This window comes from Myxine glutinosa, chromosome 11, assembly GCF_964187855.1.
Source record: "Myxine glutinosa chromosome 11, kmMyxGlut1.1, whole genome shotgun sequence".
Classification (NCBI taxonomy): Eukaryota; Metazoa; Chordata; class Myxini; order Myxiniformes; family Myxinidae; genus Myxine; species Myxine glutinosa.
The window spans coordinates 114,339,365-114,355,879 of record NC_136271.1 but is presented as its reverse complement, the minus strand read 5'-3'; the positions used below and the strand labels follow the sequence as shown (position 1 = coordinate 114,355,879).

General features: G+C 46.9%; 1 protein-coding gene across 6 annotated transcripts in view; it reads left to right on the top strand.

Moving 5' to 3' along the window:
- The first annotated feature begins 5,686 nt into the window (after positions 1-5,686).
- Positions 5,687-16,515, top strand: part of PHAF1 (phagophore assembly factor 1) — a 70,257-nt gene continuing 59,428 nt past the window's right edge. For 4 of the 6 annotated variants that reach the window (XR_013625037.1, XR_013625036.1, XM_068131230.2 and 1 more), the window contains exons 1-3: positions 5,688-5,822; positions 6,060-6,142; positions 6,273-6,356. Coding sequence is in view for 4 of the 6 variants with exons in the window: in XM_068131230.2 (XP_067987331.2) it covers positions 5,759-5,822; positions 6,060-6,142; positions 6,273-6,356 (231 nt within the window). In the remaining 2 variants the exon portion in view is untranslated. Of the gene's footprint in view, positions 5,823-6,059; positions 6,143-6,272; positions 6,357-16,515 lie in introns of all 6 variants that reach the window. The other 2 variants (XM_068131232.2, XM_068131231.2) reach the window with 2 other exon arrangements.

Sequence of the window (16,515 nt, the reverse complement as noted above, 5' to 3'; positions counted from 1 at the left end):
CTTAAGGCAGCCAGCTTAACCGTGAAGCCAACTTTAGGCTTTATAATAAAGAATAATATAAAATTATATGCACCCGTGAAACCTAAGGAAATGAGAGTGAGTGGCAAAGCGGACCTGTACCCATTTGTGCTGATTTCCGCCGAGCAGTCAGAGCAGATATTGCGGTATTTGCATAGTGATGTGATTGGCTGCATCCTTTTTAGCTGCGACGAGCAGCTCGATGAGAGGACTGCGTTGTTCTTGTTGTTGGGGTGCCTTTTTGAATAGCGCATGCGCATACACTCGGACGTGCGTTGGTATGAGGTAAGAACATCGCGGACTAAAATCGCGATTTGTTTGAAGAAACCAGAATAAATTTAGCAACAAAGACAACATGAATGTTTTCATATCAATTTCGTTTCACAGAACTTGACACAAATTAGGTGTAATTATTGAATAGCGCATGTGCATACACTCGGACGTGCGTTGGTATGAGGTAAGAACACCGCGGACTAAAATCGCGATTTGTTTGAAGAAACCAGAACAAATTTAGCAACAAAGACAACATGAATGTTTTCATATCAATCTCGTTTCACAGAACTTGACACAAATTAGGTGTAATTATTGAATAGCGCATGCGCTTACACTCGGACGTGCGTTGGTATGGGGTAAGAACATCGCGGACTAAAATCGCGATTTGTTTGAAGAAACCAGAATAAATTTAGCAACAAAGACAACATGAATGTTTTCATATCAATCTCGTTTCACAGAACATAACGCAAATTAGCTGTAATTATTGAATAGTGCATGCGCTTACACTCGGACGTGCGTTGGTATGAGATAAGAACATCGCGGACTAAAATCGCGATTTGTTTGAAGAAACCAGAATAAATTTAGCAACAAAGACAACATGAATGTTTTCATATCAATTTCGTTTCATAGAACTTGACACAAATTAGGTGTAATTATTGAATAGCGCATGCACATACACTCGGACGTGCGTTGGTATGAGGTAAGAACATCGCGGACGAAAATCGCGATTTGTTTGAAGAAACCAGAATAAATTTAGCAACAAAGACAACATGAATGTTTTCATATCAATCTCGTTTCACAGAACTTAACACAAATTAGGTGTAATTATTGAATAGCGCATATGCTTACACTCGGACGTGCGTTGGTATGAGGTAAGAACATCGCGGACTAAAATCGCGATTTCTTTGAAGAAACCAGAATAAATTTAGCAACAAAGACAACATGAATGTTTTCATATCAATCTCGTTTCACAGAACTTGACACAAATTAGGTGTAATTATTGAATAGCGCATGCGCTTACACTCGGACATGCGTTGGTATGAGGTAAGAACATCGCGGACTAAAATCGCAATTTGTTTGAAGAAACCAGAATAAATTTAGCTGAAAGACAAAAAGACGCTAGTGCATGCCTATAATTTAATGACTGGTTGAATTTGGTAGCGCATATTGCAACGGATATCCTCATGATTCTGCACGTCGCAGCTGGTGACCACACTGTGGTCATTTTTCTCTTCTTTTTTTTCTTCTTTTTTTGTATACTGAATCGAGGCTCGTGAAAGAGCTGACATTTACTTCACAAACAAATCAACCAGCCAAACAAAATATATAAAAAGAGGAAGCGGAAGACAAGAGAAGGGGAAGCACACAAACACTTGAGAGCACACAACATTTAAGAGCAGGGAGATGTGTGGGAGGGAGAGGGCTTGGGGGGAGGAGGCGTGGGAAGGGGGGGGGGGGTGGGAGAAGTATAAAACACAAGGACACCAAGGACTTCCAGGACAGAAGTTGGTATTTCAAAAAAGTGGAATTGGGGTGAAATTAGCGGGGATAGAAAAGATCAAGGTTTTGGATGGGGGAAGATAAGAGATGGTGGTGAACAGCTGTTTTAAAGACCTGGAGGGTGGAGTGGGATTGAAGAGAGTGAGGGAGTTTGTTCATTTTGTTCAAATTTGATTGACAGTTAGCTACAGAACTGATGCACCTATCTAAAAAAAAAAAAAGGTGAAACGGACTTTCAAACCACCGGCGGATGATTCACAGCAGGATTTTACAACTCAGTACGTGTTCTCTCTGCACCCGTACACCTGAGGATGATGTGAGAAGCGTAAATGTTCCTACAGATAAAAGAAGAACCACCTTTAGAGGCCATTTTTCCCAGCAGAGCAGGGGTTGGCCTTTTTGGGGCACCATGGTCCCCTTTATGCAGGGATGCCCTTCCTGCCGCCAACCCTGTTGGTCACCTCTTGCGACACACAGGGAATTACCAGTGAACTGATACTCAATTTGCCGACCTCGGAAGGATGACAGGCTGAGTCAGCCCCCCCTGGCATTAATTCAGCGATCAACCGGGATTCGAACCCAGGATCCTCGGATCCCAAGATGGCACCCTAACTGCTAAGCCAACACCAGGCTCTAAATGTTCCTATAGATATTGGAGAAAAAAAGCATTGGGCCTAATCAAGTGCATCTGATCCCTTTTACAAAGATAATATTTGGGGAAAACCACAGTCGCTCCTTTTCATTTTTGTACTTTAACAAATTCCCACTAGTTGAATAATCTCTTCAACATGATATTGTGTGCTGCTTCCTTGTCGTCACTTACATTCAGAAACAGGCTAAGGCGAGGATTCATTTATTTTAAAAAGGTATGCAGAATTGGAAGTATCTCTGTAATATTGTCTAAGCATTCCCTTTCCCAGGTGACAATGCTTCAAACATAGCGAAGAAACAGGATCAGTAGCAGTGAAACATTTGGAGAGTCATCAAAGCACCTTTGAGATAAATAGGGATTACCTGGCAAGGATTTGTGATATTGTCAACTTACTTTCAAAGCTTGGCTTTCCGTTTTGAGGAGACTTTGAGGAGACTTTGAGGGAAAGGAAGCTAATTTGAAAGGAAATTTCCTTGAATTCTGTGATTTATTTATCAAAGTATGATAAAACTTAAGAAAACGCAGGCTGACTAACCTAACCCTAACCGTAAGCTTTAATTTCGAAACAAAGTGCTGCAGATCTGGACATTTCGTTTACAAATATATTGTGAATAAGACTGGGAATTTTTCTGTAATTGCAGATGAGGCCAGATCGTGTTAGACATAGCAGCTCTCAGTTTGTATGAGATATGCAGAAAACCTCAAAATCAGAGAAAGGTTCCGCGGTGTTTTGTTAATTGCTCATCTTCCACAAATGCAGGAGGCATTTATACTGCCATAAAGAAAGCTTTGGAGACAAATGGCTTGCAGAATGTTCCGATAGTTGCGGAATCGTGTGATGGTGCTGCGATCAGGACAGATTATAGCTGGGTGTGGATTAAAACCCAGGCTCGACAGCTTAGAGGTGAGTGTGCGTACCCCTGGGTCATCCTTCCAGCCCACATTAAAGGAAGAACAGCATTTATATTAAGACAATGTTTATGTATGTGTAACACCTGGGAGACTTGATTCATAAAGTGCTCGATTTTGTTTATTCAATATTCTGTTGTTTTGCCTCCGGTGGTACCTGGTAAACATGTGTCAAATAATCAGATGAAAACAAAAAAAAAAGTTATTAAATAAATGAATATAAACTGCATTTGATTTCATTTAGACTATTACTAACACTAACTATTCTAACAATGGGGCTGTTACTCCAGGTTCCCTGTCCTTTGGGTGGTACGAGGAATACATCTGTGTAATAAGAAAGCTAAATCTTGAACGGTTTTTGAAATATCGTGTACACAAGCCAAGTTACTGAGATGGTTGCCATGGCAACAGAATTCAGCCAATCACAGCCGTGATCTAATCAGGTTGAGATAATGTCATGAGAAATAGATATCTGCAATATGAAAGCTGGTCGGTCAGTGTCCTCATTTTAATGCCCCCGTCTTTGACATTTTTTTTTTGTGTGTATACAAGATCGAGGCTCGTGTAAGAGCGAACATTAATCACACAGAAAGTCAAACCGACACATAAAACACAAAATAAGGGGAGCGGTAGACAAGATGGGGAGAGAGGGGGAAGGACACAAACACAACATTTGAGAGCAGGGACATCGAGAGAACTGTGGGAGGGAGAGGGCTTGTGGGGTGGGAGAGGTATAAAACATATGGACACTGCAAGGACTTCCAGGAAAGAAGTTGGAATTTCAAAAAGGTGGATCTGGGGTGAATTAGCGGGGGTAGAAAAGATCAAGGTTTTGGATGGGGGAAGATAAGAGATGGTAGTGAACAGCTGTTTTAACAACCTGGAGGGATTAGTGGGATTGAAGAGAGTGAGGGAGTTTGTTCCAGAGGCGGGAGAAAAGACGAATGAAAGAGTGAAGGTGAATAGAGTCTTGATTTTGGCAGTTTCACCAGAAGAGGGAACAGAAGAGGACATTGTTGTCGGGTGAGGCCACAGGGGACAGCAAGCGGTGAAGTCAGACCATGCTGTCCATTAGTAATACAAGGAGGGGGGGGGGGGGGGCATGTTATTATCCTTATTCAAATGTGTAATTCAAAACACCTCACTGCACTGGAAAAGGTGGGGACAGGAATACTGTCCTGTAAAGGGTGGGACCTTGTAATACTCTCTCTCTCACCTGGAGGCGCACTGCATGCTACACATTTATATAAATAATTTGTGTCGTCGTGTCCTCCCCTCATCCCCCACCCACCCCACCCCACTAGACCAGATGGCAAAGATAAAAACACCATATACACTAATTGGGGTCATGCTGATCCTCTGTCGCAAGTGTGGATGTAGTCGGGGCAGAATTGCAGGAGAAGAAGCGAGACAAACAAACAAACACACACCAAACTACGGCTAGACCTACCCACCATATTTTTTATGTTTGTACCTCTGTTCCATTAACACACGAGGAGGGGGAGCAGTGTACTAGCATCATTTTACCTTTGGTGTCGTAATATGTGAATAGGCTTTAAGTTTGCTTCAACGGGATTTCCCGGCAGGGGTTTTGAGAGATTTTAAACCGTTGGGTTTAAATTTAATAAGGAAAATTCACCCGGACTCCGGACATCTTTTTTTCCACACTAAAGATTTACTGAAGGGAGCTAACAGGTCATGTTTAACAAATTTATTGGAGTTATATGAAGGAGTTTTGCTCTTGCCGGAATATACTTGAAAAAATCGGTTGAAAAAATCTTGAAAATGAATCTTGAAAAATCTTGAAATATCTGAAAATCTTGGTGAGGTGCGGTGAGGTGAGGTGAGACTAATAGGTCAAACTTTGGAAATACTATACCAGTACCAATTAATATTGATGATGCAACTGTATAGGAATAAAATGACAGTTATTGTCGGCCTTCGAGATGTATTCAATTCTGAATGAGATTATATAACGTAAACTTTTATCAAAATATAAATAGGCTTTTCAGGTTTAAAGAGCAAATGTGTGTAATGAAACTGCTTCCTCACACACATTTGCATACAAAAAGGTTCAAATCGTTTACGATTATACAAATGCTGAAGAGAAAGGTCCGTGACAATAACAATTGATCAGATGATGTCGGCCATGATAGCAAAGTTCGCGCTAGTGTTGCCACGCACCGAAAGTCGTGCTGTTTTCATTTTTGAATCTTATTCAAACTACACCAGTGAAATGTGTTTTTTTTACGCTTTTATTATTATAATTCTTTGCCAATGGATTCCTTGGATCTGAAAATGCAATTATGGTTTAAAAAAAAAAAACATGGAGAATGGAGGAGAAAAATAGAGAATGACGTCATTGTGCGTGTTTTCCGGCATGGCGGCCTGAAGGATTGGCCAGGGATGCTGGACCTCGAAATCGTTCCTGAGCGCTCGGCGGGTAACGAGTCGTGGGAATTCAGTCTTGGTCAGTTAATTGTCATGTTTGATGAGTTTTATCATTGCCGAGACATGTTCTTATTTGAATAATAAATAAGTTATCGGGTCAGCTGATGGGTTTGTTGACAAACATTTGAATTTGAACGGTCTGGCTCGTATCCTCGGCCGGTGTTTGGCTTCACCTTTTCTTGGTTATTACTGATTAATAAATTATTGTCCGGGTCTCATGTGCTGATGAATCATTGTTTTTACGATGCGTTTCCAGGAATGCCCTTTGCCCAGGCAGTGTCAATCCTGCAAAAGCATTGCCATTTGGTTCGGAACGTACAGGTGTTGTACAGTGAGCAGGTAAGCACGTACTACCTATAATGGGTCCACCTATAATGAGTGTTCTTGGTTGATGGATGTGCTGGGTGTGATCGGAGAGATCATTATTTAGGAAAGACTGACATCACTTGCTTTGGCTTTGCAATTGCAGAACCCATTGGAAAACGATCAACTTTTGAACCTGACCCAAGATGGATTGACCCTTGTGTTTGACTCATACAGCCAGAGGCTTAAGGTGAGAAATATGGAATGTGAAAGGTTGATGTTGTGGAGAGGAGTGACATTTTTGAACCTCCTCAAAGCAGGTTCATGACATGCTCACTTCCTCCATAAACTTGGTTTGGCAAATTTGATTTAATAATTGTGTTTGCTTGTTAGTGATCATCGGAGCCTGGTGTTGGCTTAGCGGTTAGGGTGCCGGCTTGGGATCCCAGGATCCTGGGTTCGAATCCCGGCCGATCGCTGAATTAACACCAGGGGGTTGACTCAGCCTGTCATCCTTCGGAGGTCGGCAAATTGAGTACCAGCTTGCTGGGATGAATGATCACGGTGTGTACCCCGATTTAGAATAGGTACACTGTATCCCTGCGCATCATAAGAGCGTGACCAAGGGTTGGCGTCAGGAAGGGCACCTGGCCATAAAAACATTGCCTCAAACAGGGAACCATGATTGTCATGGGGCCCGTAAGTCTATGGCCTTAAAACGATCATTCATTCATTCATTGTTAGTGATCATCAAATTGGTGTCCAGGGTGGCCTGAAAGTCGCGTTACACCTCCCCGGCAAAGCATTCATTCTTGGATTTGTCGTCAGTACGATGGAGTGCATGCACATACAATGGCTGATTCATTATTGTAAGTACTGCACGATAAAACATGTATATATAGAGTTTAAGAACGAATGCTTTACTGGGAAGGGGTAAAGCGACTTTCAGGCCACCCTGCACAACGTCAATTGCTGTAACTAATTCCCGTACATGCTTTTGCACAGTATCTGCTTTTGTATTGATTATGTGGTTAGGGTTAGTGCGATACAGCAGGGACAGGGTCAGCAACCTCTCGTACATGTGCCAAAGACTTCTGTTGTGAGATGTCACTGAAATAGAATAGGCACGTGGGCAGATCTTGCATGGCACGGGGACTCCCGGTGCGGATCTTGCATGGCACGGGGACTCCCGGTGCGGATCTTGCACGGCACGGGGACTCCCGGTGCGGATCTTGCACGGCACGGGGACTCCCGGTGCGGATCTTGCACGGCACGGGGACTCCCGGTGCGGATCTTGCACGGCACGGGGACTCCCGGTGCGGATCTTGCACGGCACGGGGACTCCCGGTGCGGATCTTGCACGGCACGGGGAATCCCGGTGCGAATCTTGCACGGCACGGGGAATCCCGGTGCGAATCTTGCACGGCACGGGGACTCCCGGTGCGGATCTTGCACGGCACGGGGAATCCCGGTGCGAATCTTGCACGGCACGGGGAATCCCGGTGCGAATCTTGCACGGCACTGGGAATCCCGGTGCGAATCTTGCACGGCCCGGAGACATCTTCTCCTCCATCTTCTCCTCCATCCTCTCCTCCATCCTCTCACCATCCAACTAGCCAACCAACCCTCAATTTACCAGCATAATGTATTTAATTTGGAAACTTAAAAAATTGTTTTTTTTTTACAGTTGTGCTCATTGGGTTATATTAATACATTTTGACTTAGTTCATGGTACACTTCTGATTAGGCATACCATGCTGGTTGATTGACGGGCTTCCAGCAGCCATTGACTTCTTAACAGAAATCAAGGCTAATAGAAGTGCAGTGTAAATGGCAAAAAGACAATGGACAAGCAGTCGAACAACAGGTAAAAGCAGCAAGTAAGGGAATGAACGAACAGGAAAGATAAGGGGAGGAAATACAGCAACCTGCAAAACGATCTGGTTGGGGGTGATTGAAAGGGGTAACAAAGAATGCAGGTCGGGATGGAGAATGAAATGAGATTTTTTCTTCTTCTTCTTCACGCTGTAAGGCACATAAGGCTGCTGAAGTAGTTTCATTGGCGAGGGGTTACAATGTCAGACAGGTCACCATTCTGGCTGATCTCCAAACATCAGTTTAGATTCTGTCCCACATATTCAACTCTGAGCATGCTGCTGTTCCTTAATAATGGCTGGAGGTGCTAAACATCAGAAAGATCAAACCGTCTACCTAGGCCCATTCTTATTCCTCATCTACATAAATGATCTCTCCAATGCTCTGGAAACCCTCTTCCTTTTTACAGATGATGCCACATAGTCATCCAGTGCCCCTTCCCAATGACAGACAGGCAGAAACGGAGTCACTTTCTGTTGATCTGTAATTGATTAGATGCTGGTCTGATAAATGGAACTTGACATATCTGTCTCAACCTGTGCTCCTGAAGCACTGTCAGACTAACTCACCTACCTATTTCCATGGTGAGCCACTGGAATAGGTTCAGTCTCTTGAATGTTGAGGCCTCACAATCAGTCATGACCTCTCCTGAACTAACCACATAACAAAACTGACCTTCAAATCCAACCACAGACTGAGCAGCATCCTTCATTCCAAGCCATTCCTTGAAAAATCCGAACTACCCTCAGCCTACAAAGCCTTTATCTGTAGCTACTGCTCTCCTGTTTGAGCTAGCACCCCAGTATCACATCTCTTTCCTAGTATCTGTGGAATGTAAAGCTCTCAGCATTCTTGGCATCTCCTGCAATGAGGCCAAAGCACAGACGACTTGTCTCACATTGCAGATGGGTCATATAGCCTCTGTTTTTTGGGGGGGTTTTCAACCACATCTTTTCCAGTCCAACAACCTCTGCACACTTATCCTCTGAGCCCTCCGATCTGGGGCACCATGCTCTAGTCTAGGGGAATATAGTGCTCCATTGAGGTATGGATGCAGCTGTGAGTAATTCTGAATTTTCAAGTAATTACTTGGAATGATGGAGGATATGAAGTTTGTAGTTGCTTTTCAGGGCTTATGGTAATGCCTATAACCTCAAGAGACTGAAGCTCAGAGCAGCTGACTTTTGGAAATAGATACATTTAACAAGCCTTCCGGAACACCAACATGAAACAAGATGTGCCTCGGTTGAAATGTCTCGTTTGTTAGACCAGCATCTGATCAATTCCAGAGCAGAACGAAGTGTCGCAACTGCTGCCTGCCTGCCGGTGGGATGTCGTACTATGTGATAATGTGGTTATCTACCTAAAGGAGGAATATATATATATATATATATATATATATATATATATATATATATATATATATATATATATATATATATATAGTATATACAGTCACGTGAAAAAGTAAGGACACCCCATGTAAAGTTTTGACTTTTTCAACATATTTCAACATACAGCTATTTCATCTTCATTTCAACAATATTGATAGATAAAGGTGGGGGGCGTGACAGGTTCTCTCTCTCTGCTCTGCCGTTTCTCTGACACAACTCTCAGGACTCTTTATGCTTGCTCTCTGGACTCCTCTCGCTTGCTCTCAGGACTCCTTGGACCCTCTTGAACTCTTCTTGAACTCCTCGCAAAGGCTTCCGCGCGCGCTTATATAACGCCTCAGGCGATCAAGCCGCCGGCCTCCAGGCCACGCCCATCGGTGAGCTCGCCTCGGCCCTGATTGGTCGCGAGGGCTCACCGATCCCGCCCCTAGGGGAGGCGTTTGCGAGGCCACGCCTTGTTCCCGGCGCTGGGCCGACTCCTCCCACCTGCTCTGAGATGACCTCGTGGCTAATGGAGTCTTGCAGCGAAAAACCATAACCCCACAGCAGCAGTGGGATGCAGCAAACCGCCCAATGCAGTTGGCAATTGACGAAAGGGGAATGTGAAGGGAATCTACCTTATTTGAATTCGGTGCAATGGAGTGTTAATTAATGGAAGACACAGCCTTAATCTAGTACACATAATAAGGAGATAACTACTGAACAGGGAGATCTGTGATTTGCTACGTGATTGTATATGGAATAACTACGGGAACGACCTTTGACCTTTATACACAACAAATGGAGGAAGGAGGGTGAAATTTTACCACAATAAAAAAACACAATTCTCATATCCACAACACTGCACCCCCTCCTCCTCTTAGGCACGTCCCGGGCCTATTACTTTTACCTTTAGTGTGGCACGTAGGTGTAGTTCCCTCTACATTTAACCTGACCCTGAGTGTGACAGTTTTAAAACACAATTAAATATGTCCCGCTGCTCCATTGCACCCTGCCTAACAGACTCACGCCCACAGCTAACCGAATCGCGGAATGGTTTTCAAACTACAACATGAACGATGGGGGAGCATTATTTACAGTGACGCTACTTGTATTTACAAAACGCAACCCAAGACCTGTGATTGTTCTCTTTTGGGGGGGAGACAGCCTGTGCTGCATCGACACACCAAAACGCATCAAAGCACCAAAACGCACCAAAGCACCATCAAGCACCAATCGGTGCACAGTCACCACAGTTCAATAAAAAAAAACCCAACAAACCCCTGGTGCTGGTCTTTCTCTTCGGCTCCCTCTGCTGGCCATTGTCGTTCTTCCAGATGTTGTCAACTTCGTCTTCTTGCTGGCGGCCTATTTAGACATAATAAAAAGCACAAAACGTGTCCATTGTTCTTTATTTATGGCCCACAGGGCCGACTAGGGGTGGTTCACCTGTGTGGCATAGGTGCCCTGTGACCAAGGTCCGCCAGCAAGATCTCGGGCCATCATGGCCGGTTCCAGCAGAGGGGCCATGCCCCAACCCATGGGGTCCATCAGTGGTGCTCAGCCACAGACATGTGGTCCATAAGTGGTGCATCGATGCAGACAGCTGGTTGTGGGAGTTTCGGGCACACAATGGTGGACACCCGCACGCTCCCCTCGGCGCCCAGTGGCGCACAGTCCTCGGGTGGGGGACAAGGGGGGCGGGGGGGGAGAAGACAGGTGAGCGAGGGGTAAGGTCACAAGGGTACACATCAAACAAGGTAATGCAGGACAAGGTGCGTACGGAGAGCGAAGTGAGAAAGCTCGTCCCTACCGTACGCCCCCCACGTGACCTACACTACCCCCCCTTGCCCGTCCCCGTATTTACAAAAACCTACACATTCACAAATTCGTCACTACTGTCACGTCTTCCCCTTATTTCCCCTATACCAAATTCGTCACCACAATCCCTCTAACCAAAATTTGCCATCACCCAATTCATCATCAATCCTCATAAGGAGGGAGAGATGGAACACAAAGCACAATGTCACACCCACGTCATGATGCATCTCACAATCCAAACATTTGCACAGAAAATAACCAAAACAAACCATGGCATGGTGTGGAGCTTTGTCACCTCAGGTGAGTGGATGTAGATGGTGCGAGGAGACTTCAATCCTAACTACCTTCTAAATGACTTTAACTCACTTTACACTACCCGGGGTCTTTCCCTACCAATCCATTGGCCATCTTACTCTATGCGGTTTTAAGAACCAAATTCCCATTGACCAAACTGTGGTGCTTCATCAATTTGGGGTCTCACTCCCCCGGTTCAACTCCCTGTGCCCTTGCACAATTTCCGGGCTGAGTCGTGTAGCTCTCCCAGCAGGTCTACCCACCTGCACACCTCCACCACTATAGTTGCCTCCGAGCTTACCTGCTCCTCACCCTACCTATCTAACTGGGGAAGGCCCTCTGGCGCTCTCCCCACTCGGTGCCCTCTCTGGCACTGGGCTACCCGGGTCCGTCCTCCGGATCCTCGGGCCCCATCCACAACTCTAACGGCTCCCAGAGCCCACCTGCAGCCTCACCTGGCCGACATCCTCACAGTGGTGGAGTGCCCATTCAACTACACACACTAACAGGCCACACGCCCAGCCATTTCCACAACACTAATGCACCCATCCAAACACCATTCTTCCACCACGCACCACAGATGCCAATATCCAACCACAATTTACCTGTGCCCTCTACCTAACTCTTAAACTACCCTCCCCGGGTATTCGTGATAGGGGTCCACTCTTCCCCCATCCACCTTCGCACCATCCACTCCACTCCACAGTTTCCAACACACTCACTCCATGACCATCCATTCCATACTTCTTATATTCCACACAACCATTCTCCATTCACCTGTAGTTGCACACCTGTGCAATCGCTCTTACACCTGGTGCTTCCGGCACCCTCCTTCCTCCCTGGACCATTTGGTCAACACAATACACATCACCATCACCCACTCATACACTGCTCCACACACCTGTTCAGTTGCACACCTGTGCAATCACAATTATTCCTTACTCACTTTTCACAATACACTTCCGATTCTCAAACACACGGCATCATCTGTTCTACCTGGTTGCCCTGCTAAAACTCGCGCTTCCCCGTCGCCCCTTACATTATTGCGCTTCCTCGTCATTATAATCCAACTACCCTCTCTATGTCCCCACTACCTGTCCAATGTTGCTACCTAACCTTACCGTTACCTATGGTCATCTTCTCTAGGTCCCTACACATTATCCAAACCCTCCCGGGCTAGTTTTTCACTGCCAAACCCCATAAACTATTGCTCCTTTTCCTCCTCTGTGAGAGATGGCAGAGTTGCCATCCCACCACAACGGGTATCTCTCACCACCAATTTTGCTCTCAAAATTCCAACCAATCAAAAATTTTCCAACCACTGCCAATCACAAATTTTGCTTTTCCAAATTCCCTATCCCTACCAAATGTCCTTTACTTGAGCCTCTCGGTGCGCCAATTCATCTCCAAAGCCCGGCTTTGCGGGTTGTTCGGTGCCGGCGGTTGGATCCGTCCGGCATTCGGTGCAGGGAAGGAGGTTTACTCGGGCCGAGATCCCAAGGGCCACATCGGCGCGGAGCCGTCCGGTCTCCCGCCTGATGACCTGATCTCGCCCTGCCGGAACGCCGCAACCAAAAGGGGTCGCCGCCCCGGCCCTTCTTACCGGGCCGCCCGTTCCGCTTAGCGGAGCACGGACGCGGCCGTTCAGAGCGCGGCCCGGCATGGATCGCGTACGGCGGTTTCGAAAGATCCCCGCTGGTTCCCGCGGCACGCGAAGCCCGGCACGCACCGAGGGCTCGCTCCGGCTATAAGTCGATCTAACCGCTAACCTGGTTAGCGTCGATGCTCCACCTGCAGGCTCACACGCATACGCGACCCCTTTCATCCTCACCGAGCTCGGTGCTCCAAAGCCGCCCGTACACCCCGCGTACTTCGTTATTGCACTTGTTCTTCGCTCACAGACTTCGTCACACACCTGACCACCGCACACCTTAGCACACACTCGTCGTTCGCACACCTCACCAACACACCTCTTCGCGCCCACTCCTTGGTCACATCCCCGGTGACAACCACGGGTGTGCACTCACTTGCACACCCAATCACGTGCTTTACTACTAACTCAAGTGTGCATTCCCGCACGCGCTCGACCATTCCAGGTGCGCATCCTTCCATTCCAGGTGTACATCCTCTCTCACCTGCCACAACCAACTCACGCTCCGTGTCACTCTCACTACTTTCACCACCACACTCGGTCGCGCATTCACCCTTACTCTCGCCAGCGCACTCTGTACTCATGCACCCATCCGTTACACACCTTTCTCGCGCATCCTCTTGCGCACACTCTCCCGTTACATCCTCCATAACACTCACCACAGGTGTGCACTCCTTCGTTACATCCCCTGTAACACTCCCCATCACACGCTTCCATGTGCCCCCCCACACTTGCGCTACGTCCAACTCACTCTCGACAGTACACTCACTCCTCGGCACGCACTTTTGTCCTCACACACCCCATAGTCGGGCATCCTCGCACACCTCCTCCACACTCTGTACCTGTCGCACACCTTACCAGCGGCCTCTCACGAACACCCGGGTCCAAACCAACCCCCAAGCCGACTGAATCTCCCCTCACACCATATACATTTTTGAGTATAACGCCACTCACCTCGGTACCTCGTCGTCGCTCCTCCTCCGCCACCTGCAAACTCTTTATTTCGTTAGTGAGCACATCATCATGATTTGAACACAGACCTTGCACATATTCCATCACTTCCTCCTTTATCTCCCTCTTAGTTTCCCTCCGTCTCTTCTTAATTTCACTCACCCCCTCTTCCACATCCTCTAACTTTTGCTTCACCTCTTTTATTTCCCGGTGCTTCTCAATTTCGTCCTCTAAGGCCACCTTGACCGTTTCTATGTGCGTCCTCACCTCCCGGTCCTTCGTCTCCATTTCCTCTGTCACGTCGTCCAACCTCGTTGTTAGTCCCTCACGTACCATCTGACATTCCCTCTTTGTCGCTATGAGTTCATTTTTGAGTTCTTTTTGTGTCGCTTTCAACCCTCCTAGTACCGCAGTGTTCTTTTCCACCTGCTCCACTAGTTCCTTTTGTCCCCACCGTCAGCTGTTCTACTCCCCTTGTTAGATCTTCTATGCCCCCCTGTAACCTAGCCGTACTATTTCTCACCTCTTTCTCCATACGCTTCTCACCTCGCTTTACCTCCTCGCGTACCCCCGAGACATCCTCGCCCACACCTCGTCTTATCTCCTCCCCCATTTCTCCCATCTTTTTAGTAGATGCCGCCCTCATCTGTTCCAATTCATCCCTCTGAGCATCCAGTTTACCTTCCAACCCGATTTTCACCTCCTCTATCTGGTTCCCCATCCGTTTGATTTCCCGGGCAGATTGCCCCCCTACTTCCCGCAATTTGTCGTCCATTGTGTTTTCTAACCCCCCTAACCCATTCTTCATTCCTTCCATCTGGTTCTCCTGGGCAGCCATTCTATTTTCCAACCCCGTTAACCCATTCTTCACCTCTTTTATCCCATTGTCTAACCCTTCAAATTTATTGTCCAACCCCTTAAAATTATTGTCTAACCCCTCAAATTTCTTGTCCATACGTTCACTGGTACACCTTGCTTCGTCCCTCATTTGGCCCCCCATTCTGTTTTCCATCCCTTTGAAATTATCGTCTGTTTTTACCATAAAGGCCATCATCTGTTTCATAAACAGGTCCAAATTCATTGGCATCTCGGGCTCAGCTGCCGCAACCACGTGCGAAGCGCCGCCATTTTGTGCGCCTGAAACCCCCTCAACCACCTCACCATTTCTCTCCTCCTCCATTTCCCCCACATACATTTCCCCAAGGTCCTGGGTCGACTCTACTCCCTCTAATTGCCCCACCGGCATCCCGTCGCCTTGACCATCCATGGCACGATTTTCAAATTTAAGATTTTATAAAAACAAAATTTTGGGCCACTCGTAATTTTGAGCGCGCTAAGCGCTTCAGGTCCGAATCTTGCATGACGAATCTGGCATGACGGGTTCTCTCTCTCTGCTCTGCCGTTTCTCTGACGCAACTCTCAGGACTCTTTATGCTTGCTCTCTGGACTCCTCTCGCTTGCTCTCAGGACTCCTTGGACTCTCTTGAACTCTCTAACTCTCTTGAACTCCTCTTGAACTCTTCTTGAACTCCTCACCTTGTCCTCTTCTTCTTGAACTCGGGGGGAGGGGGGGAGGGGGGAAGGGCGAGAGGGGGGGGGAGGAGGGGGGAGGGGGGGAGGGGGGAAGGGGGGAGGGGGGAAGGGGGGGAGGGGGAGGACGGAGGGGGAAGGGGGAAGGGGGAGGGCCAGTCAACAATGACGTTGCAGTTCTCATGGTCGGAGAGCAGCACAACAATCGCGACATCGTCATGCATCTTCGAAAGAGCACGAAGCGGCTTTTGGAGACTCGCCGATCCTGTGACCCACGTCCTCCAGTACCGGCGTTGCCGGGCGGGGGAAGGGAGACCCGCACATTCCCAACCCGTACATTCGCCCTCTCGACTCAAGCTCGTATTCGATTCGTATTCGAAATTGAAAGGGGAAATCCTTCGTATTTGAATTCGTAAACACGAAATATGAATTAAAATTTAATTCATATCGCACAAAATCGACACAAAACACGGTCGCATAAAGGTGAAAAAACGCAATGGCTTTTCGCCCTGAATTACGTGCAAACGTGTGACGGGATGGAACATCACGTGATCGCTCTGAGCGAATCAGCGAGCTGCTCGCACTGGCTGAGATTAGCGGGTACTTCACTGAAATGCGCTGAGGTAAATATGAATAAAAAATATGGATCTCGTCAAATATTGTCTCGGCCATGTTCGTCCCAGGCTCAATGGCCATGTCTATGCCAAATATCAAGCACGTGAGCCTCTCCGTTTCGGAGTCTATCGGTAACATTACACACACACACACACACACACACACACACACACACACACACACACACACACACACACACACACACACACACACAAACTTTGTATATACAGTCGTCCCTCGCTATATCGCGGTTCACTTTTCGCGGCTTCGGTACATCGCGGGTTTTTCTCGCTAGTATA